At 32.5% G+C, this 24,774-nt stretch overlaps 1 protein-coding gene and 1 long non-coding RNA gene across 5 annotated transcripts; one reads left to right on the top strand and one right to left on the bottom strand.

The window, feature by feature from the left end:
• Positions 1-8,400: 8,400 nt before the first annotated feature.
• LOC131614671 (transcription factor ORG2-like) lies at positions 8,401-9,742 on the bottom strand. Its single transcript, XM_058886231.1, has 3 exons — positions 9,438-9,742; positions 8,807-9,166; positions 8,401-8,463 (listed from the first exon to the last, which is right to left on the bottom strand). Exons 1-3 carry the CDS (start codon positions 9,732-9,734, stop codon positions 8,401-8,403), a joined length of 720 nt encoding a protein of 239 aa, XP_058742214.1. The 5' UTR covers positions 9,735-9,742.
• A 10,694-nt stretch (positions 9,743-20,436) lies between these two features.
• On the top strand, positions 20,437-21,902 carry LOC131612396 (uncharacterized). 4 transcript variants are annotated; one of them, XR_009287367.1, is made up of 5 exons: positions 20,437-21,163; positions 21,249-21,382; positions 21,453-21,493; positions 21,602-21,617; positions 21,864-21,902. It is a non-coding gene; the product is annotated as an uncharacterized LOC131612396 (long non-coding RNA). The 4 variants fall into 4 exon arrangements; XR_009287364.1 differs by having other exon boundaries at positions 21,598-21,617; XR_009287366.1 differs by having other exon boundaries at positions 21,602-21,902.
• The last annotated feature ends 2,872 nt before the right edge of the window (positions 21,903-24,774 follow it).

Raw genomic sequence — 24,774 nt, 5'->3', positions numbered from 1 at the left:
AAACCAAACCTTTGTAACATATAATCGAGAAAATACCAACTGAAAGATTCGTAGGATTTCTTTAAATCCATTTTAAATAGAAAACACTCACTTTGAAACCTTTGAAAAATGCAAAACTTCATTAATAACAACCATTCCATCCACCAACTGTATCCCCTTTAGAATATTTGGTTTCTCTAGGGAGATAAGTTTCCCCATAACCCTTGCCATTCTGGAAACTAACACTTTACCCACTAACTTATATAAATAAGCAAGCAGGTAAATAGGTCTAAAATTCCCTAGATCAGAAGGGCACTCCACTATCGAGACACGAGTGATAAAAAAGGATGTCAGACTCTTGTGCAACACCACATTTTGAATGAATTACTTAAACATCACAAAACATTATCCTTGATTAATCCCTAGAACTTCTTATTGAAATAAAATTATAACCACCAGGCTCAGTTCTTTTTGTCCCTTTGTCCATCTCAGGAGGCAAGAACCCGGTTGAAAGGGACTCAGCCTCAACCAAGGAAATAGTAGGAAGAGAAACCCCATCAAGATTTGCCCTAACAACCTCTAAATTGGAAAAATGCTCTTGAAAAAACCTAGTAATCTCCACTATAACCTTATAAACCATATCCAACAAAATTTTCCAACACGAAGCACAACCAAATTATTCCTCCTACTCATCCACCTAGCCAACACAAGTGTGAAATAAAACCCAATTAATGTCCCCTCATCCAGCCAAGCCTATCTAGGCCTCTGGAAAAATCTGAGAATTATGACACTAGATTAGGTCCTACAAATCTAGACACACTCTCAATCTATCGACCAACTCCTCCTAGGAAAGAGATGCAAACTCAACTTTCAGCTCAAAATCTTGAAGTTTTACCGAACAAACCTTAATTTTAAAATTCAAGTTGCCAAACACCTCCTTGTTCAAAATCTTAAAAGTCTCTCTAAGATATCTTAAGACATCCTTCCAATTACACATCATCCAACCATAAAGAACCTCCAACCTCCAGGATTCACAGTTTACCTTCTCAAAATTAGCGTCCCCTAACCTGAAATTGTTAAACATAAAGGCTTAGCACCCCACAACTGAGAAGAATACTTCAAAAAAATTGGACAATGGTTGGAAACATCTCAAGCTAAGGCCTACAAACTATCTTGGCTCTACTCCTCTTCCCACCCAGTCGACAAAAGAACCTGATCCAACCTACGCAGAGAGATCCCATTCAAATGAAATTAGGTAAACATCCTACCAGCATAGGTAATTCCATCAGCATCATTTACTCAATAAAAGCTCTAAACTCTAGGAACTCCGCAAGGACTGAATCTTGCTCCCCCATCAAAACACTCTTTTCTCTCAATTTCAATTGAGAATTGCATTGAAGTCCCCCAAAATGCAACAAATAGACTCTGAAAGCCACTCACAAGCTCGAACCAAATGATCCCATATCACTCTTTTCTCAACCAAAGAGAACTTAGTATAAACATCAATAACAAACCCCAAGATACCTTGGCCCAGATAACTATAAGAACGTCTCATTTTCACACTACACCAAATTGAGAGAATCCCACTATTAGCATCCATCACAAGGGAGAAACTCCACCCACATGCCGAATTACTCCATAAAAATCTACACAAGAAATCATTCACCTCACTAAGCTTAACCTCTTGAATAGCATGAAAATCTATGAAAATCGTTGACCAACTCTCTCACCTTTCTCTCCCCCTAAACCTCTAACATTGAAGGATTTAAGAATCCTGGAAAACCTACATCATCCCTAACCCTTTTAGCCAAAACATGTTTGTTTTCCAACTGAACCATCTTCTTAATCAGAAATAGATCATCATGTGAGAAACAAAACCCGGCCTCTTTAATCCTGACAAAGACTTGGGCATCATCCTAATGACCATGTTATTGACCTTGACAAATTGAACCTCTTAGATGGAATGCTTGAATGAATCACTAGATAAACTTGAGAAAAAGTTGATTGAGAGTGTCCCACAACTATCGAGTCTCTTAATCTTGTAACATGAACACTAATAGATACCACATCAAGAGACATAGAACTACTCACATACACCATCAATTTACTATTTAAATCCTTTTTTCTTCTAATAAATAGCTTAACTAATATAAACACAATTTTACTTATTTATTTTAATTATTAATAATTAAAATATTATTTCTTTTAAATATTGGCATGAAAATAATATCACATTTAGACCATTATTATAATAATAAAATAATTAATATAACCATTATACTGTCACTATTTAATGAGTTATTGATATAAAATCAAACACAATATAGTGTATACACTACTAATAAAAATTAATTATAATATTATTGTTTCACTAAGATACTGATTTATAAAATAAATAAATAAAATATGATGATACAAATAAATAATTGTTAAGGATTGAACCATAAATCAGTTGCTTACACCCATTAAACTCAACTAGAACATGTTAAGTTATTTCATCCACCCAATATACACGCTAGTTAAATGATTGATTAAATAAAAGATATGTGAAATTTACTTAAAAAGAATAAATATAATGTATCAAGAATATCATGGTAGTTTATAAGGAAGTTGATATATCTAAGAGCAAAAATATGCTGGTTAGCAAAACTTATGGTTCTTTTTTGTTAAATAAATACATACATTGACTAACAGATATATTCGATGGATTAAATAAATTCATTCATTAAATAAATAAATATTCATCGTAAAATAAAAAACTAAATTAAGGAATACAAGGTTAATTAAGCTATAAAAATTTTATTCCGTTCCACTTCATTTTACATTTTCTCTCTATTCAAACATTAGTCTGCTCTAATCGTTATTTAACTACTTAAATTTGTCCAGAATATTTCATTAACATCTGTAGACACTAATTTTAGTAGGTAAATTTAGATATTTTAATTTAATTCAAAATATAAATATTTTTGAATTTTTTATTTAATTTCAAACATAGTGTAATGTTATATTTAAACAAAAGAATCTCTTAAGATTTTAATAACAAAAAGTCCCATGTGAGATAAAAGATAGTTAATGAAAGATAAGTAGAATACAAAATTATATCTCATCTAAAATTTTAAAGTGTATTTAAATAAATAATTGGTGTGGAAGGAGGAACAAAGTGGTAATTATAGTGTGCGCTCAGGCTATAGGGTGTGGAGGGATGCCCAAATCTATCATTCTACTAACAACAAGGATAACTGGAGTAGTATTTGGAGTATCAAAGCTCCGGCCAAAGTGAAACACCTTCTTTGGAGGATATGTCAGGGTTGTTTGCCTACCCGTACGCGCCTTCAGCAACACCATGTTCAGTGTACGGAAATTTGCCCTTTCTGTGATAGTTATTGTGAGGATGACTGACATGTCTTCTTTGGGTGTCCAGATACTTATGTTTGTTGAGGAGCAGCAGGTTTGAGCAATATTATTGATCACCGAGCTTTTTCTTTTTATGATGTTAAGTCTCTCATTTTTGACATTTGCAGTAAGGAAGATCAGAATACGGCGGGTCGATTTGCTGTTACTATCGAGTCGATGTGGAAAAGTAGGAATGATCTTATTTGGAATAATGAGCATGAGAATGGCTCCCGAGTAGGTTGGCTTGCTTATCATAATTGGCAAGAATGGCTTTCGGCGCAACGGGTTAAGGATAATAACAATGGTATTCATCAACCTCTAAATTGGAATCCGCCTCCCCAAGGTTGGTTTAAGTGCAACTTGGACGCGGGCTTCAATAATAATAATAATAATAATAATAATAATAATAATAATAATAATAGAAGCATGACTAATAGAGGTTGGTGCCTTAGAGATGATCTCGGTAACTTCATTACCGGTGGAGTGGCTTGGGACCCTGGTAACCTTTCTGTTCTTGAAGCGGAAGCTTTAGCTCTTAAAGAAGCGATCCAAGGTATTGTTCCGCTAAATTTAGGTAATATTATCTTCGAAAGTGATTCTCTTGGGGGTGGTGCAAGCTTTTCATTCTGTTACCGTAGGTATTTCGGAGTTTTATTCCATAATAAAAGATATTCAGTTACTATTACAAAATTTTTCCAACTTTGAGGTGAAGTTTGTCAAACGTCAAGCGAACATGGTTGCTCATTCGTTAGCGAAGGCAGCCAATTCTTATGCTAGACGTAGTATTATGCATGTAATTCCTCCTTGTATTGAACTTTTGATTATGAATGAGAAAAGTTAGTTTTGATTTGTTAAAACAAAAAAGTTAAAAGGTAATTTCAATTCAATTATGTAAACCTTTTAAAATGGATTAATTTTATGAAGTATTGTAGAAATCAAATTTTAAAATATTTCAAATACCATTTTAAAAAATAAGGTTTGAAATTGAATCTCTAGTTTATTTATAAAACAATTAGCTCCTTCTAAGCTATTCTTACTTTAATAGTATCTATAAGGTGACCAAATTTCGGTCGTCTGATTCAAATCGACCGATTTATTGTAATTTTTGTACAAACGGTTTGAATTATATTGTGTGTCGGGTTGTTTTAGTTGTTTAATTTAGATAGTATATGATTCATTTGGTCGGACTCACATGATTATTTTAGCTCTGTCGAAAATCAAATCCTACCGAACTCAGCTGATATTTAATTTATTTTATTTTTATTATTATATATTAATACATTTTAAAAATGAAGTTCAATATTATTGTTATAATATCATCATTTTTATAATCTAATAATGACATTGTTTATTTACAAAATTTTGATTATTATTTATTTTGTGATTTAAAATATGACAATGATCAAATTAATATCAAATGATATTGAAAATATTATCACGTAATAATAATGTTTTTTCAATAATAAAAATATAATGATATTCTAAAATTTTAACTTTTTTTAAAAATTAAAAAATAAATGTTACTGAGATTTATAAGAAATAATTTGTATGGATTTAATTTAATAAATATTAAACCAATTAAATTTATCCGATTTATTCGACAAACCAATTTAATCGAATTCTTCAAAAACTAAAATTTTATCGGTCTGAATTAAACCTTTAAAATAAAACTGTTGTTTACGTCAAATTTAAATTTTAAACTCTATACCAATTTAAATCGACCGATTATCGAGTCCCAATAATGTGGATGAAACATTTTAGTTTTGGTGACAACTGTATAGAATATTGTCGATGTTAGTAAACTTACTTGTAGTAGCCATTGGAAAACACGTGCCAATGCATGGTATACACAAGCCTTTAGCTTCCTTGATCGTGTTTTACACGAGCTTATTAATTAATTGTTTGATAACATTAGGAATAAGGAATTGACAAATAGGTATATGATGGTGACATAATGAAGTATACATCTCAATTAAATTATTTCTACACAGTTGTTAAATAAGAGACAACGACTATAATGTTAAATATGTCTGGTTATTCTTATTCCCATAATGGTTAACTCACATTGAGAAGTTAGAGAATTGTGCATGTTTGAAATAATCAACTTCCAATAGAACGCTTGCCCAAACCTGACAGCACTTCGTAACTGCTCTTAACTGAAAAACCGCTACGATCTCTCCACCACATAAAATTATCAGCCATACACTGTTGTGGGTGCAACTGTGCTAATAGTTCTGCTAAGATTCATCAGTGACTACTCTTCAACATTGATTACCCAACCATATGCATTTCGAAAATTGATAAGCTTCATGTTTCTAAGCTTATAAACAATAAAAACATACTCGCATCCATATCAGTGATTCTTGCCCGATTCTTCATTATTGATTCCAATTATTCTCTTCTCTCTTCCTTCTTTCTTATATGTATCTTTGATGATGAAGATACATTTGTATATTTATGAGCAATGAGAAGGAAATGAGAAAAGTTGGTATTGCTTTACTATAAGTGCCCTTTTATAGGCACTTTATTCCAACAATCACATTTTATCTCAAGAGTCATGTCCCAATAATCATGAAGAGAAAGAAGAGTGATTTAAATTTTATTTTGAATTTCAAAATAAAAACCCATTGACTTAATTATCCATCAACCTAAATAATCATCACATTAAGGTATCTTTTATTTAAAGCCAAACTTTTAATTTTATGAGTCATATTTAATAGATTAATAAAATAATCCAACATGTACCAAATTACAGAACTGTCATGAATAAAACGCCAATGCCATTTACTAAGAAGTGTCGAATTAAATCTCCCCACATTTTTCACCCTTAAGCCTCCCTCCTTCTTAAGCCTGCAAATAGAATACCAACTACTCCAACAAATTTTATGCTTGTCCACTGCAACAACCCACCAAAAATTCCTCTGCAAGTTAATTAACTTCTTCAAAATAACTTTAGGCGTCTTATAATATGAGAAGAAGTGAACTGCTTATTGGTTAACACCACGTTAATTAATACGATTGTACCTCCAAGAGACAGATGCATACTTTGCCAAGAAGATAACTTCTTGCAAAATTTTGCCTGAATTAATGCTCATGTTTCCTCTCTCTCTATATGTGTGTGTGTGTTTTTTGTAAAAATTAATGGAGAAATTTATGTAACTAACCAGTTCATAGGATAGTGTAACTGAATCATAACTAATTTTTAGTTAGTTATCAATGGGTTTGATGCATGTTCAAGTTAGCTATACGTTACTTACTATATAAGTAACTATATTTACATGTATGCCTGCATGATGATGAGTATTGAAAATTCTACAACATATCTTTCTTCTTCACTCTTTTTTTTTTTTTTTTTGCATTTTACATGCTTAGCTTGATTTTTAACATGGTATCATCGACCAGTGATCAAGCCTCCACCGCCGCTGTCAATTAACTCATCTCATTCATATTGGTTCTTTCTCAGTTTTCGCTCATTCTTTCCAAAGATCCTTTAACCATGTCAGTTGCAAGCTCTACAAGCAGCGTCAATGGAATAACTCAATTACATTCCAATAACAAAGGTTATCGAACCAATACCATCAATCCTCACTTCATATGTCCCGATAGAAACCTAGCTTTGGTTCTTGTTTCCCTTTTTCTTTCAAACAACAATTTACTATTCTTGGTCAAGATCCATGACAATGGCTCTAAGATCCAATAGTAAACTTTACTTCATCAATGGTAGCTTACCTCAACCATTGGATAAAGATCGAAATCCCATTGCTTGGGATCGGTGCAACACCATAATTATGTTATGGATTTACAATTCGATTGAATTAGAAATTGCTCAGAATGTGTTATGGATGGATAATGCTGCTGAGACTTGGAATGAACTGAAAGATCATTTTTACCAAGATGATGTATTCAGAGTTTCAAGGTGATTCTTCTATATCTTCTTACTACACAAAACTTAAGAAAATGTGGCAAGAATTGGACAATTTTCGTCCAATTCCTAAATGTTCATGTGATGTTACTTGTCAAGTTGTTACCAAAATTCGTGCATACATAGATAGTTATCAAGTTATCCAATTCCTCAAAATATGTAATGATCAATATTCAACTGTGAAATCTCAAATCATGTTGATAGAACCACTTCCAACCATTTGCAGAGTTTACTCTATCCTTGTTCAACAAGAAAGAAAAACTATTTTACCTCTTGATGAATCAAAGGTGTTAGCTTTTCACACCATACCAGCATAAAGCATTACTGGCTCTTCTTCAAGGAACCTCTTCTTCTCAGACTCACAACATCAATCGTTTAACATCTCAACCTAAAAATAACTCGAATATCATATGCACTATCTCTCACTCTCCTAGACCTGAAAACTTCATCCTTGAAACTGGTGCAACTGAACACATATGTTACACAAGAATTTTTTCAATCAAAATAATCAATCTCATAACTATCAAATTGTTAAATGGAGCACTTGTCACTTCAAATGTTGATGGAACTATACATTTAGATCAATATTCATATTTCACTATTGTATTATTCATGCATGATTTCTCTTTTAATCTCATATATGTTCCTAAGTTAACCAAAACCTTAAATTGCCAATTATTATTAGAAAGAAAAAAAGCTTACAAACTCTTTTTGACATAAGTATCATATAAGCTTAAAACTAAAAAAAAAAAAAAAAAAAAAAAAAACATCAACCAATCCATCATTTCTTTATTTGATTAAAAAATAGGACTCTATCATTTGGCTTCTCTTTGTCATAAAAGAACATAGAATTTGTTTGGCTAGGTGGAGTACCTATTATGCTATTGCTAATGCTCTTATAAAAAACAATTATACTAATGCAACTTAAATCAGCTCCTAGTAAAAGTACAACACTCCTATAATACATTCATCTTCTTCCTACTTGATCTTTTCACCATAATAATAATATAATGGGGAGCATGTGTCCTAGTTTTCAATCATTCGTGTTACCAAATATGTACAAACTTCTACACTAATTTGATATTTATCTTCCAACACTAAATTGGTTACATTGCTGGCAAAAGCTTCTGAATAAGAACATCACACTCTAAACTTTGAGCATTTCCCACCTGCAGAAAACATTAGAAAAACTAATTTAAATAAATAAATCTATGTCAAACCAAAAACATCAATAGTAACTAACATTTGCCTCTTTTTTATAAGTATTATTTAACAAGGAACCGGATAAATATTATTTGACAAGTTCGCACATAAAAAAAAAAATATGAGTATTAAATTTGTGTATTATTTTATTAATGTTTCAAAATATCCTTTTAAACAATATTAAAACATTAATGTTGATAAAAAAGTAGTAAAGTGATAGGAATATATTTTGTAATAACAAAATTAATATATTTATTAATTTAAATATAACTTTGTATTTAGGGCTAATTGTAATATTATTAAACGTACCTGAAAATGCAAGTTGTAGAAGAGTCTCCCTCCAAATGTTTTAGAACAGGAAGAACTTAGTAGAACAAGTCCATTATTTTCCAAACACAACAAGATCTCAGATAATGGAATCTTGTAAGCTTCATAAGATGAGATATGAATAGCAAGCTCATTATCATTAAGTCTACTTGTTGAAACCACAAAAGAAGAACTGTAATTAGGAATTATTTTCCTATGTGAATCTTTGTTGACTGCATATTGTTGCTGGGAAATTCTTGATATAAGATCTTCTTTTTTCTTAGTTAATCCTTCAACTTGCTTTTGTAATTCCGGTATGTATTTTAAGACTCTTGAAATTGTTACCGGAATGCTCATTTTTTTCTGCAACATGTCAATGGAATAAAATATCTATTAATAACAAAATTTTCATTTTTATATTTACAGATTCCATTCATATTATGAATATGTCACTTTCATTTTATATTAATTGTGACATAATTCCAAAATATTATGAAACAAATAGTAAGAGCTAAAACACCATATTTTCAGAATTAGAATATACTAAAAAATAAATTAAAATGATCTTATATCTCAAGAATATACTAGCTATACCAATTTAAAGAAAATTGGAAGGAGAGAGATGAAATATTACCGTTTGATCTTGATCAGGAAGAAGTGAACGAAGTGAAGAAATCAAGCCATTGATCTTTTTGCGGCGATCACGTTCGCTAGCATTGTGGTTAAGCTTCTTCACCATAAGCTTAGGAGATGGTGGTGACGTTTCAGTCTCAAGATGTTGTTGCTTCGGTGAAGAGAATAGATGATATTGCGGTAAAGAGGAAACATAATTGTTCTCCTTAGGGTTAATACTTAAGGACTGTGCAGGCTCTAACTCTTGTAGCCATCCCATGTTTGAGTATTTGAATTGAGGAGAACAGAATGCAACCATGATGTGGATTTCTAATAATTAAACAGTTAACTTAATTGGTGGCATAGAGACTATTATGACTATATATACAAGTTGTCATTTATATAAACGTCATGTTTGCACTAATTTATGAATAAACAAGTGGTTAGACTTTTTTAATTGTTATGATGTTATCTTTTATAATAGACTTTTTTAAATGTCTTTTTTATAATAAAATATTCATATTGATAAAGTAGAGTTCAGGTAAACATATTCAACTATCTCTTAAATTTTGTTAAGCATTTTTATGTGGTGTCTGTTGGTGACCCAATTGCTGGATTGGTAGACTGGTCATTGTGGGACATGTTTAGTCAGGGTTTTCTTTTTCTGTTCATCTAGTTATTTCGTCAAGCTTTCTCGTTGTGTGACTCCGGATGGGTCTTTTAGGTCGACTCCAGAGAGTCAAGACAACGAGGCGGGCTAGGGATAATTTGTACCTCCTTCAAACAAAAATTGTTCGATGCCTCGATCATTAGGTGGTGAAAAATTAAAATTCAACCTTGTTTCAAATGGATTCGGGTATTTCCGCTCTGCTATCATTCATATAGTAAAATCAAAATTTCTAAAAGAAATATTTCCAACATCAAATTACATTAAAAATAATAAAATAAAACAATCTCAAAAATTTCATACATACACTTTAAATATTTGAGTGTTTCGAGGGAGTGATTTCAAGAGGGTAAATGGTGTGTCATGGGTGACTTTAGTGTAGTTCTTAGGTCCAGTGAAAAAATGAGAGTAGGCGTTAGGTCTCTAAAGATTTGTATGATTGTATTTCTAGAGTTTTGTGACTTTATTAAGGCCTTGTGTTTGGTAGATTTATTTCTGGTTGGTATAAGATTCACTTGGTTCCACTATAATAGAGTTTTTATGAGTATGTTGAACCAAGTACCTCTTTCTTAGAAGTGGAGTAGGGTCAGAGAAATCTTTGAGCTTTTTTCAGTGATGTCTCTGATCGCTGCCCACCTATTGTTAAGTATCATTCACATATTTAGGGGTCTAAGCCCTTCTGTTTTAATAATTTTTTGTTGGATAATCTTATCTTTGAGTTGGTGGTTAGAGATTTTCTGAAGGGCTAGAGTGCATGTTGATTGGATGTCGTGTATTCTAAAAAATAAGTTGAAAGTGCTCAAAGTGCTTCATAAGGTGTGGAATAAGGAGGTATTTGCTAATCTGTAGCTTTAGATTAAGTGTTGTATAGATAAGTTGGAGATGTCGGACGTTAAAGTGAAAGTGGTAGATCTCTCCTTAGAGGAGTTGGGTAATAGGGCAGTTATCAATCCGAATAATGCATTTTATGATAAATTTTTCACTTCAATCAATAAATAATTGAGGTATAATTCCACGAAGCACCATGTTTTAATTTAAAAAAAAAAACATATATTCGCTCGGTTGGAATATAAGAACGAGGAGGAAACTAATTCAGGGGACATGCTTCGAATTCCAACAACTATAATTTATGTTTTTCATTTCTTTAAAAGTGACGTCTTTCTTTTTATTTTATTTTATTTTTTATTTAAAAATTATATGATCTATTCATTCGGTTACAATACTTATCGAGAGGTTTATACCAAAACTTAACTATAAAAACATTCATTCATTAAGTTTTATCCTTTCTTTTTTTTAATTTTTAAATTTAAAATACCATATATTCACTCGTTTGGCATAGATGACAGATGAAATTTAATTCAGGGCACATGCTTCGAATCCCAACAACTATAGTTTATGTTTCTATTTATTTATAAGTGGTGTCTTTCTTTTTATTTTATTTGAAAATTAAATGATATATTCTTTTGGTTACACTACTGCCCTGGAGGTTTTATACCCATATGTAACTATAAAAGTATTCATTCATTAAGTTTTGTCCTAAACCTAACTTATCTATATTCGCTAAAAACTCGTAAACATCATTCTTTAGGGTGGATTGCAAGACAGAAAAATTTTCAAATTTTTTTAATTAGTTAAAAAATCCTTCAAGGTTGTGTGTTGTTGTTCTTACTTACACACATTGGAGAAACTAATTTTACCAACAATGAACAAAAACATTTTTTCATTCTTGCAATCTATTTCAAATAATGGTGTTATTGTTGTTGTTGTTTCCACCTCTTGCAAGTTCATTGTAATATTTTGGAATAACTTCTCAATGTTTTTTGTCAAATAAAATATTCTATAATTTATTTCTTTCTTCGACTGACAACATTGAAAAAATTTCCGAATTATACTGATAATATAATGCAAGCAATGTTGTTGTTTCACCCTTATTTTATTTATCCAACCTTTTTTATTTTATATAAGAAACAAATACATGAAAAGTCATTGAGGATATACTACATGCAAAAATTATTAAACTTAAAAATAAATATGTATGAAAAAAAATAAATAGCCTTTGTTCTTCTTTAAGATTGAGAGACGACGATGAATCGGATTCAGAATTCGTCAAAAAATTGTATATGTAGATTGAAAAAAAAAACGTAAAATATGAAACTTTGAATTTTAATATATGTGTGTGCGTGCATGCGTGCTTTAATTAAAATATTTGATTATTTAAAATTTTAAATTCTCTTAAAATTATAAATGACCTTATTCAAATACATTAAAGACAATATTGGGGGTAAGTGAGGCAATCCACTAAAGTTAGGGAATTTGGAAGATTTGCTATCAAAGGGTCTTGTTGGGTAGATATTCTTCAATTTGTGGCTGACACATTAATAGTGGGAGAAGGAACATAGAAACATGTTTGGACGATAAAGACGGTTTTGCGGGCTTTTGAACTTGAATCGGAGCTTGGAATAAATTACCACAAAAGTAAGCTGATAGGCATTAATTCAAGCAACTCGTTTTTAGAACCTGCGTCTTTTGTCCTTTCTTGCAAGATGGAAGAGAGTAACTTTTATTTTCTCGGTATTCCCATTGATTTTAATCCGAGGAAGGAGACGACTTGGAATCCTCTATTTCTCAAGATGAAGAATCATTTTGAGGGTTGAAAAATCGTTTTCTCAATTTGGGAAGTAGGATCACTCTTTTGAAGTCGATTTTAAGCACTTTAACCATTTTCACTATGTCTTTCTACAAAATAACGGCGAAGGTGGCAAAAGAGTTTACTAGGCTTCAAAGTAATTTCTTCTAGGGGGAGTGGAAAAAAAGAGGAAGATTCATTGGGTTAGTTGGAAGGATGTTAATTTACCTTTTAAGAAAGGGGGCTTAGGTGTTAAAGATACTTTGGTGTTTAATCAAGTTGTCCTTAACAAATGGAGATGGAGAATTCTACAAGGTCAAGATTCCCTTTGGTGGTACAGTATTTTGAAAATTCAGTATGGTGATTTATCTACTCGTGTTTTTTGCGGAGGAGTAGCCAACAAAGGTTCCTCTACCAATTCTTATTGGTGGAGGGATATTTTCAAAATTAGGAAAATATCTTTTAATGATCCAATTGTTGTTTGTAGTAGGTTTGTTACCCATAATGGTTTCACTACTCCTTTTTGGGAAGCCAAGTGGTTTGAGGGCAGCATTTTGAAGGAGGCTTATCCGAAATTATTCTCGGTCTCTTGTTTGAAGAGAGTTTCGGTGGCTGGAAAGGGAGAGTGGTTTGAAGGAGTTTGGAAATGGGGAGATTTCGACCTGTTCGTGACGGTGTTGGACAATTTGGCTCTTTGGTCCGGTTTTTTATTATTTCGGGACCGGTTTGAGGGTTTTTGAGGTATGTCGGGAGATAAAGACTTAGTTGAGTGGAATTTAATTCGGATGTGGAGTTTTTGGTAGCCTCGTGTTATGCGTTCTATGTTACTTTTCACATTCCTTTTGGTCCTCCTAACAAGTTTGATGAGGCTATTGAGCTAGTGTGGAAAGCGGGTGTTTTAAGATTAAGGCTTTGGTTGGAGACTTCTTGTTAATAGACTTCCAACGAATGACCTTTTAGTGTATAGAGGTATTTCTTTCTCTTTAGATGATTTAAAGTGCATTTTTTGTGGAATTGACTTGGAGAATCAGGATCATTCTTTTTTTAATTGTTATGTGGTAAAGAAAATATGGAGGGAGATCGTTTTTTGGGTTGGAAAATCGGATAGGGTGGAGGATGAGTGTTTGTCGATTTTTATGGGTTGGCACTCATTTTTTCGTATACAAAAGGTTAAAGAAAGTAAGCTAGGAGTTTTTTGGCTCGCCACTTCTTGGACTTTATGGTTATTATAAGGAATGAAGTTTGTTTCCGCAATGGCGGTTGGAACATTAACAACAAGGTGTGGAAAGAGTCTTTGGTTTGAAAGTGGTCTTTTTTCGGAGAAATTACACACTCCAATTATTCTTTTTATGAGTTTAGCAAAGATCTTTTGTTATTTCTCTCGTAACCTTAATTGGTTTGTAATATCTTTTTTTGTCAAATTTTTATGTTTTTTCGTGTATCCGGGTTGAATAACTCTTAGTTCTCCTTATATAATATCTTGCTTAAAAAAAATTTTCATTAACGAAATAATTTTGAATTATCATCTTGTTTTTAGATAATTTAAATAATTTGTTTTTAAATTGGACCATTCACATTTAATCATTCAAGGATCATAAAATAATTTTCTTACTTAATAATTAATGAGGTGCACTAGAAATTCACGTGTGTGAGCGTGGATTAAGACCGAATCACACAATAATTATTTATTATATCAGTTTGAGTTAGGTTTACTTTCCTAAAAATTCTGTCTTTTTTTAAAGATCATGGCATGCCGTTAACTGTCGTTGTTGTGAAAATGTAAATTTCTTATTAGCTAGTTGAAGGAAATGATCGATAGTACCGTCACATAGAAGCTTCCATATTTCAGAATTTGTGATGTAATTTCTTAACTGTATTTGTTTATGTTTTTCCTCTTAGTTGCTTGTGGTAGGTATTTCAAATGGGTAGCTATCAATAAAAAATATTTCAATGGGTGTAGCTTTTAGATATAGCAAAACGTTATATTATGTGTGTGTTTGGTATTTGTTGGTAAGAAGTTATTTTAATACTATAAACTATATAATTAAAAGAGAGATAAAAATTTATGTAATTTTAAGCTTTATGGATATCGAAAAAAGATTAACAAATTAGGATTAGTAGGAAAGAGAGATAGCAATTCTTATGGTGGTTTGAGTTTTCAGCATAAGTCCTATGTGAGCTAATTAGAATAGGTAAATGAATATAGTTGGATATAAAGTATCAAATTATATTAATAAACCAAAATGGAATCTATCCTTTGAACTTAATTACTTAAATATATAGAGTATTAAAAAAACCAAATTGTGGAAGAAACTAAAGCTCACGTGCCAAAGCATGGTATACACAAGCCTTTAGCTTCCATAGTCGTGGTTATCACGGTTTACTAATTTACATTGTTTGATAAAATTATGGATAAACAATTGCCTAACATGATGGTGCGTGACATTATGCAGTATATGTGGTAATTAAATTACTTCTAGACTAGACAGGTCGAGAAAGAATATGAGACTAATATAATAGATGTTATATGTTGGTGATGTAATAAGAAGAGTGAGATAAAGTGAAAATGGGATATTGATTGAACGTTGAGAAATTACATATCTAAATATCATTACTCTCATAATAATTAATTGGACTTTGTTCTGTTCTCCCCATCAAGGTGGATTCTTATCTACCTATTGAAAAATGTTGGGTAAAGTTACCCTTCTAAATTGTTAAGAGTTCATTGGTCCATTTGTATCCTATTTGTTAATGTCATTAAAAATTTTAGTTTTTAATATTAGTGATTTATTTTATGTATTTGCAATCCAGTCCCTTTGCATTAATGGTTACATTTAGTACCTTATTTAATTTTAAGTTATTATTTTTTAAAAGTCCCATAATACATTCTATTTCACGTTAGTTCCAATGTACATTGTTTCTCTGCATTTCACCTTGCTTTCTACTTTACATAATATTATTTAAATAAAGTAGTTATATTTTATGAGAATATGAAGAAATTGGTTGGAATTGAATTCATGGACTAAAAGCGATCAACAAATCATTTTTGCTTTTAGAATAATTGGTGATTAATCATTTTTGTATTTAAAATGAGTGATGATTTAAAATAATTGGTGATTAATCATTTTTGTATTTAAAATGAGTGATGATTTGATAATGTTCAGGAAAAAATAATTTTAAATTAACTTACACAAATTTTTTTTATCAAGCTTCCTTACACAATTATTTTCATATATTAATTTTTGAAGAATTTTAGCAATTCTTGTTCAAAATTTGCAATATATATATATATATATATATATATATATATATATATATATATATATATATATATATATATATATATATATATATATATATATATATATATATATATATATATATATATATATATATATATATATATATAAAATCGTAATAGTATGTATAATAATTAATTATGTGATTAGATAAATTTTAATATAATATATTTATTTATTACAAGGTAAATTAAATTTATTTACAATTATATAAAATCTAACTTTATACATAGTTGGCCTAATGAGAATTTTTTTAAAAGGAAACTTACATTACACTTAATAATAATAATTATTATTATTATTATAAAATAATTTATACTTAAAATAATAATAATAATAATTATTATTATTATTATTATTATTATTATTATAAAATAATTGATAGCTAACATGCTATCGATCTTCATGGTAATTTTCCTATGATCTTCTGATGTAATCTCTTCGACCAGATTCACCATCCATGTTGCTTGACATGCACAAAGGGAAGCATCTATGTATTCTGCTTCACACGACGATAGTGCCACTACAGGTTCTTTATGAAACTCCAAGCAACTGGTGCCCCACCTAGCATAAACACATAACCAATCGTGGATTTTCGATCCTCAGCATCACTACACCAACTTGAATCAGTGTAACCCACTAGGTTGCATTCTTTTCCCTCATCAGTTGCAGGAAACAAAATGCCATAGTCGAGAGTTCCTTTTAGATACCTTAGTATCCTCTTCGTCGCTGCTAGATGTGATACCTTTGGCTTCTGAATGAATTTACTCACCATACCCACATTGTATACTAAGTCAGGCCTTGTGTGACAAAGGTATCTCAATGACCCAATAAGTCTTCTATATTGGGTTAGGTCGACATCATCTCCATCTGATTCTTTCGACAGTTACATTATTGGTTCTGCAGGTGTCAAAATTGACTAGAATGCGTCGTATATCAAAGTTGGTCGTTCTGGCGCGAATGAGCAGTGGAATCGTGGAATTGGGAGCACCACCAGGGAGCTCTTCTTTGTAGAACGTGATGGGTGCGGAACTCCCTCTAGTAAGGTCGAGTGTGGCTGTCTTTCCCGAACTCGCCAATATGAGCTCTTCGAACTTTCGTTTGACAGAACCCACAGTTAGTTTGCTGAAGCCTCCTCCGGATATGACCATCGTGGATGGAAATGAATCCCACAGGCTGTGTGAGGAAAAGAACGTCGGGACACTGGCCCAATCCGGGACGTAGAAATCTTCTGGGCGGGTAACGCTCATAGCGACCTAGAGTGCGGACGTATACTCGGTGGGCTTCTCTCCGGCCACTGTCTTCGCTTCTTGCGGAGTCTCTTGCTTTTTCGCATATTGTTTGAGGTGCCCTTCCCTGATAAGTATTTCGACTGCGTCTTTAGATGGATGCAGTCCTCGGTGTTGTGTACGTGACCTTTGTGGAAACGACAATACTTTGACTTGTCCACATTCGGTCGAGCGGGCATCGATTTTGGGAAGCGAACCTTGCCTGTCTGGAACTCGGCATTGGCGCACTCGGTCAAGATACATTCCCGAGACGCGTTCAGAGGGGTATATTCCCGGAACTTCCCTACCGGGCCCTTGTAGTCCTTGGCCTGGAGAAGGTGAGTGTTGACGAGAGCGGTGATCTTCCTTACTCTTCTTGGCGGAGGAGAATGTTGACGTTTCTTGGCTGCCAATGTATCCTGCTCGGAACGTGGGTGTTTGCGAGGGGGAGTCTTGGCGCGGTGTTTCTGTTCTAGTGCTCCGATCCGATCATTCTACAGTCGGATCAAGGCATTAGTCTGATTCAGGGCGGCGAAGATGGCGGCCATGGCAGGGTCAGCCTGGGTTGGCTCGGTGACCAAGAAGGTGTTCTCAAGAGGCTGAGAAATGTTGGCGTTGGGAGGTACAATGAGCTCAACATCGTTCTTTCCCATCTGCGCAATGTCAAGAGTGGAGAAGTCTTCGTCGTTGCCAACCATGAGAGATGAAATGTGATAGCTTTGGTTTCTGAGTTCTTGATAGCACAAGCAGCGGTCAAGAAAGTGCAAGAAAGAGAAACGGGGAAGATAGAGTGCCCACAGACGGGGCCACTATTCGCTACGGACAGAACAGATGGCCAGCAACGGTAGGCTTGATCCTCGGTGATGGTAGAGAAAAAAAAGGGTTGTACCTGCAAGGCACTCCGATGGCAAAGTAAGTAAGAGAACAACAAGGTACCACAGAAAGTATGAGATTTTGGGCAAAGTTTGAATTACCTTGCCCTCTAGAGGTAGAGGGCTATTTATAGTGTTCTCGTTGGAGTGGATCTCCTGTTTTCGTGGGTCTAGGCGTGATTTCCGGTCCAAAATATATGAGACTTTTGACTAGGTCTTGACTACTCGTGCTCGGGATACTAGCCGTTGTCGGGGACAGGGTCCCAGCGTGTTCTGCTAATCTTTCTTCATGCTCGGTCGAGGGGAGATGTCTTCCCCGTTGGCTTTTGTGGGTTGGGCCAACGCTTATTGGGCCTATTTATGCTAAAGAGTGGATTGGGCCAATTTGAACAATTGGGCTAGTCCAGAACAAGTAGTATCAATTTGAAGCTAAACAACCTCCGGTTTACAACTTCTCACTTAATCCCTACCCAATGCAACTTCTACCTAGAAACCTCCTAGATATGAGAAACCCCTCTCACTTCCAATCACCGCGGTGATGTCTCACAATAACAATCCCAGTTATTGATATTGACGACATTTTCCCTCGATCTTCAATTACAAACAATCCTAGATTAAGAACTACATTAAAATGCTAAATGTACTTAAAAAACAAAATTTACAAATAAATTAAAATAAAAAATGTTATTAAATTGTTTTTATAACTAATATCAGAAAAAAAAATTTACCTACTAAATTAAATTTTTTGAAAAAAAACCAACTATTTTGTAATATAAATTGATTTTTAATTTTTAAAATAAAAAGATTTTTTTTTAATTTTTTTATTTTTTTCTTAAAAAACAAATTAGGCAGGATATATAACATTGTATTTACCGCAAGTACATATACATAATTAGATAAAGATAATAAGTTGATTAGGTAAAAAAATTTATAGTTTTTTTTTTCTCCCGAATACTACTATATAGTAGATATTTACTTATAAAATTAATTTTGACCATAGTGTATTACTAAAATTTTCATATTTTTACTTATTTTAAAATTTAAGATTAATTAAGTAATTAAATTATTAATTATATAATTTATATATTGCACTTTATGTTTATATAGTTATATATGTTCACATATTAAATATTTATTAAAAAAATAGTATTTACTATTAAATAGTAATGTTACTTTAGCTTTAATTTAATTTCTACTTCTATATATTAATATTAAATTATTTGTGTCAGAATTTATAATTTAAACTCATTTATGTGAACTATTTTGACACAATTTAAAGTATTATAAGTTTTTGTTTTTTTAATATCACAGTAGTACGTACAACATATATTAGAATTTCACAATTTTAAAATTAAAAAAAAAGTACAAGCTAAATATTCTCTTTTAACAGCAAGTGGAGAAACAAAAATAAGTTCATCTCAATTTATTGCATTTTTTAATGTCATTATTCATGAAGCTCTTCTAGATAAAAGCTGCAAACATTGGGACATGGTGCATTGGGAACTATTACCTCGTTAATGACATAGGGGTAAATTTATAATTATAAAAAATATGTTGCCATAATTAAAAAATGTTGACTGTCTTAATGACATGGCAAATTGTATATTCTTAAGCCAATATAAATAAGACAACTCATATGGGTAAAGTTACCCAACTATTTATGGAGGGTAATGAAGTTGGAAAAATACTTACATGAGCACAAACATAACAAGTGGCTTTACAAACAGCCAATCACAAATTTTTAATAATTAAAAAACAAAAATATTTTTTCTCTCTCTCCTACTTAATCACAACCACCCCATGAATCCAATTAAAAAAGAATTTAAATTTTAAATAAATTTAAAAATATCTCTTTTCTTATTGGTTGTTCCTAACACTAATGATTTATGTTCGTATCTATGCAAGTTTTTCTCAATGAAGTTGTCCCCTCTCATCAATGATAGATTCTAAAACCAATTTAGACACATAATTACATCACATTTTTGTGGGGTCCGGCCATTTCCACATAGCAAACTCACATTTGACAAAATGGAAGGTTGCATGTGATGACATCTAGCAAGATTCATGGTATACACTTGTTATGGTGCATGTCTTGCAAAATACACTTGTTGTGGTGCATGTATTGCAAAGTACACTTGTTATGGTGCATGGAAGGCAAAAGACAAGTGTCTTTATGCATGTAAGGGGTCTTTACCTTGCTTCTCCTATAAATAGGACCAAGAGCAAGCATTCAATTCACATAACCACAAGAGAAACAAGAAGCAAGAGAAATAGAGTTTTTCTCAAGAGAGAAAATTATTTCTTAGAGAGTTTTCTTGCGAGAGAAGTAGTGAGCCAATTTGTGAGAGTGTTTCTTACAAATTGAGAGATATATTGTAGAGAATTTCACCTAAGGGTGAAGTTGTTGTATTTCCATTATCATTATAGTGGAAGTTTTAAGGGGTCTAATGGTCCCGTGATTTTTCCTTTCTCACATTGAGAAGGTTTTCCACACTAAAATTCTTGTGTTATTTCGCTTATATTTTTCACGTTTCCGCTAGTGCCTAATTGTTGAGTTCACGGAGGAGGGAAATTATGGAGGTTATTTCCCAACAGTGGTATCAGAGCTCTGTGTGAGCTCTGGGTAGGGGTGGACAGAAAGTAATCAACCGATCCTATCCGCCCGATCCATGCAAACCGAATGCATTCGGTCGGGTTAAGTTCGGGTTCGCGGGTCCAACGGGTGATTCACTCGGTTCACAATGGTTAGTATCGGTTCGGTTCGGTTGAGAAAATTCAATCCAACGGAAACCGAACCCGACCGCAATAGGCTTGTACTGGGCTGGACTTAGTAGTTTTTGAAGCCCAGGAAATATGCCATTAGGTTACTCTAACACATATAAGAGATAGTAAATGAAACCCTAGCCGCTTCAACTTTATTTTTCTGTGTTTTCTTTCCTCATCTAAAATTAGCCGCTTCAACTTTTTCTTCTTCTGTGTTTTCTCTCCTCATCCAAAATCCAGCAAAGGAAAATCAGTAAGTACCTTTCATCTCTATTTAATGGCAAAGATTATTCCTTTCATTTAGCTATGTTTGACTCTTTGGTTTACTTTTGTTTCAGAAGATGTGATTCGTCACAACATGATGAAGAACATGAAACGAATCTTAATAAAGGTAGGGTTCAAGATGAAGAGGTTGTTAGTGAGAAATTTGTGTTAAAGATGATTATCATTTCGAAAATACCCATTAATCAAGGTGAATATTTTACTGAACTTTTCATTGAACTCTTATAAAAGCTTTTTATTTATTTAAATTTGTTATGTAGGGTTGAGTTCTTATGTAGATCTGAGATCTGGACTCTTAAAGGTTAGTATTTCTAACCTCTTTTATTTTTCTAGAACAATTTGTATCTGAAAAATGAAGATAGATCTGTATATATAGTGATCAAAATATTTTCACTTTTATGTCAGGTAGATCTTGGCTCTCAAAGGTTAGTTATAACTTATAAGTATGTCTAACCTCTTGTATTTTCTTTATGTCATGTAATTTTTTTTATTGTTTTTCTTTTAATTTCACTCAAAGGTAGAAAGTAAGTTGTGTTATGCTAGGTTATTTTCAATTCTCTTTGATAAGTTCTGTTCTGTAAGTTTGTTTTAATTTCTCTTTGATAAGTTTTATACAGGTAGGAGTTATTGTTGTATTGCAGCAACCTTGATTTATTCTTGTTAATACACAGGTGTTAAAGGACAATGTGAAGAAATTATTCCAGATTTAATTTGTAATTGTGAAAATATTGTTAGATAGTTCCAGATTTATATTGATTTTGAAAATTTGTGATTTATGTTATTTGGCCAATTTATGGATTATGATTATGATTTATGTTATTTGGCCAATTTAAGGAAAGGATTTAATTTCAATTTTAATGTTATTTAATATTTTTTGGATATTTTATATCCAATATCTTTGAAAATATTTAACTAATTAGACCAGTTTAAAAAATTAAATGGGTTCAAGTAATTTATTTATTTTTATAAAAATAACTCAATTATGTATTCACAATTTATAAAATAAAGAATAATTGATTGTATGTTGGCTACAAAATATATATTTACAAAATATATATGACTCAATGATAAACTAAATAAATATGTAAATGAGATTAAAAGGGGTAACTGACTTGAATGAATAAAGTAACAATTTGACTAATTAAAATTGGGCATGAATATTAAATTGGACCAATAAAAATTTGACTATTTAAAATTGGGCTTAAATTTAAAATTGGACCAATTTGTGGACTATCCAAAAAAAACCGACTTGGATAACCGAACCCGATTTTAACCGAACCGAAAAAAACCGAATTCAAATTGGTCGGAATTTGGGCCTGGTTTCTTCACCCGTGGATAAGAACGGATTTGGGTTTTGGGCCCGAATCCGAACCGATCCGAACCGATGTCCAGCCCTAGCTCTGGGTAACTACGGTGTTGTACGTACCTATAATAAAGTTCTTAGTATGCTCTATGGTTTCAACATTGTTTGATCTTGCACATCAGAAAAGAATTTTTTTATTGTTGGAACTAAATCGTGGTATTGCGAAAGTGTGTCTTTGTAAGTTCTGGCTAAGGAAAGACTTGGTATTTAAGCGTGTCAATATTGACCCACCTCTCTTTCTTGGAAACTTCCTAGTTGCACTATTCACAAACTACGGTGACTTTTCCAGTGTACAATATTATTTACAAAACTTCCTAGTTGAAGAAACTACTTTCCCGTGTTCTCAAAATGGAGGGTTCTATCAGTCATGATGGAGATATGTTCAAGCTGACGACTGATAATTATACTTATTGGAAGCCGATGATGGAAGACCACCTATATTGTAAAGATTTGCATGAGCCAATTTCCGAAAAGGATAAGCCAACGGAGAAGAAAGGTAAAGAGTGGGAGCTCCAAAATCGGAAGGCAGTTGCCATGATTAGAAAATACATAGATAGAAGTCTATTCGAGCATGTATCAACTTATACCAATGCGTATGAGTTATGGACCAAACTTGAATCCTTGATTCAAAAGGAGACGTCGAGAAACAAAGCTCACCTTGTTAGACGACTGGTTTATCATCCCCAGATCATCCAAATTTCCTACTGAGATAAGGTGAGCTTTGTTTCTCGGCGTCTTCTTTTGAATCAAGGATTCAAGTTTGGTCCATAACTCATACGCATTGGTATAAGTTGATACATGCTCGAATAGACTTCTATCTATGTATTTTCTAATCATGGCAACTGCCTTCCAATTTTGGAGCTCCCACTCTTTATCTTTCTTCTCTGTTGGCTTATCCTTTTCGGAAATTGGCTCATGCAAATCTTTGCAATATAGGTGGTCTTCCATCATCGGCTTCCAATAAGTATAATTATCAGCCGTCAGCTTGAACATATCTCCATCATGACGGATAGAACCCTCCATTTTGAGAACACGGGAAAGTAGTTTCTTCAACTAGGAAATTTTGTAAATTAATATTGTACACTGGAAAAGTCACCGTAGTTTGTGAATAGTGCAACTAGGAAGTTCCCAGGAAAGAGAGGTGGGTCAGTATTGACACGCTTAAATACCAAGTCTTTCCTTAGCCAGAACTTACAAAGACACACTTTCGCAATACTACGATTTAGTTCCAACAATAAAAAAATTCTTTTCTGATTTCGAAGATCAAACAATGTTGCAACCACAGAGCATACTAAGAACTTTATTATAGGTACAACGCCGTAGTTACCCAGAGCTCACAGAGAGCTCTGATACCACTGTTGGGAAATAACCTCCATAATTTCCCTCCTCCGTGAACTCAAAAATTAGGCACTAGCGGAAAGGTGAAAAATATAAGCGAAATAACACAAGAATTTTAGCGTGGAAAATCTTCTCAATGTGAGAAAGGAAAAACCACGGGACTCTTAGACCTCTTAAAACTTCCACTATAATGATAATGGGAATACCACAACTTCACCCTTAGGTGGAACTCTCTACAATATATCTCTCAATTTGTAAGAAACACTCTCACAAATTGGCTCACTATTTCTCTCACAAGAAAACTCTCTAAGAAACAATTTTCTCTCTTGAGAAAAACTCTATTTCTCTTGCTTCTTGTTTCTCTTGTGGTTGTGTGAATTGAATGCTTTCTCTTGGTCCAATTTATAGGAGAAGCAAGGCAAAGACCCCTTACATGCATAAAGACACTTGTCTTTTGCCTTCCATGCACCATAACAAGTGTACTTTGCAATACATGCACCACAACAAGTGTATTTTGCAAGACATGCACCATAACAAGTGTATACCATAAACCTTGCTAGATGTCATCACATGCAACCTTCCATTTTGTCAAATGTGAGTTTGCTATGTGGAAATGGCTGGACCCCATATTTTACACTAATTTATTGCAATATTTCTTTTTGCAGTCCAATTCTTAACTTAGTTCAAGTTTTATTTTGGTTCTTCATTGCTATGAGCTTTATGTAAGGCTTCATGCTCAAACCACTAAAATTTATTTAATTTCTTATTGTTTTCTTTTATCTGATTTTTTTATTCACTTTGTTTTATTTTTCAATATTTTTTATTTTACGCGTGTTAGTATAATTGTTATAATGTTTGAGTAATCTTTCATTTTGAGATAG

Source organism: Vicia villosa, linkage group LG6 (assembly GCF_029867415.1).
Source record: "Vicia villosa cultivar HV-30 ecotype Madison, WI linkage group LG6, Vvil1.0, whole genome shotgun sequence".
NCBI lineage: Eukaryota > Viridiplantae > Streptophyta > Magnoliopsida > Fabales > Fabaceae > Vicia > Vicia villosa.
Note: the sequence above shows the minus strand (reverse complement) of the source record. Positions and strands in the feature narration are given on the sequence as shown.

Coding starts and splice junctions, on each gene's coding strand:
- LOC131614671 (XM_058886231.1), bottom strand. CDS start 9,734: ATGGTTGCATTCTGTTCTCCTCAATTCAAATACTCAAACATGGGATGG. Junction 9,167..9,437: donor TTCCTGATCAAGATCAAACG/GTAATATTTCAT, acceptor GACATGTTGCAG/AAAAAAATGAGCATTCCGGT. Junction 8,464..8,806: donor TCTACAACTTGCATTTTCAG/GTACGTTTAATA, acceptor TGTTTTCTGCAG/GTGGGAAATGCTCAAAGTTT.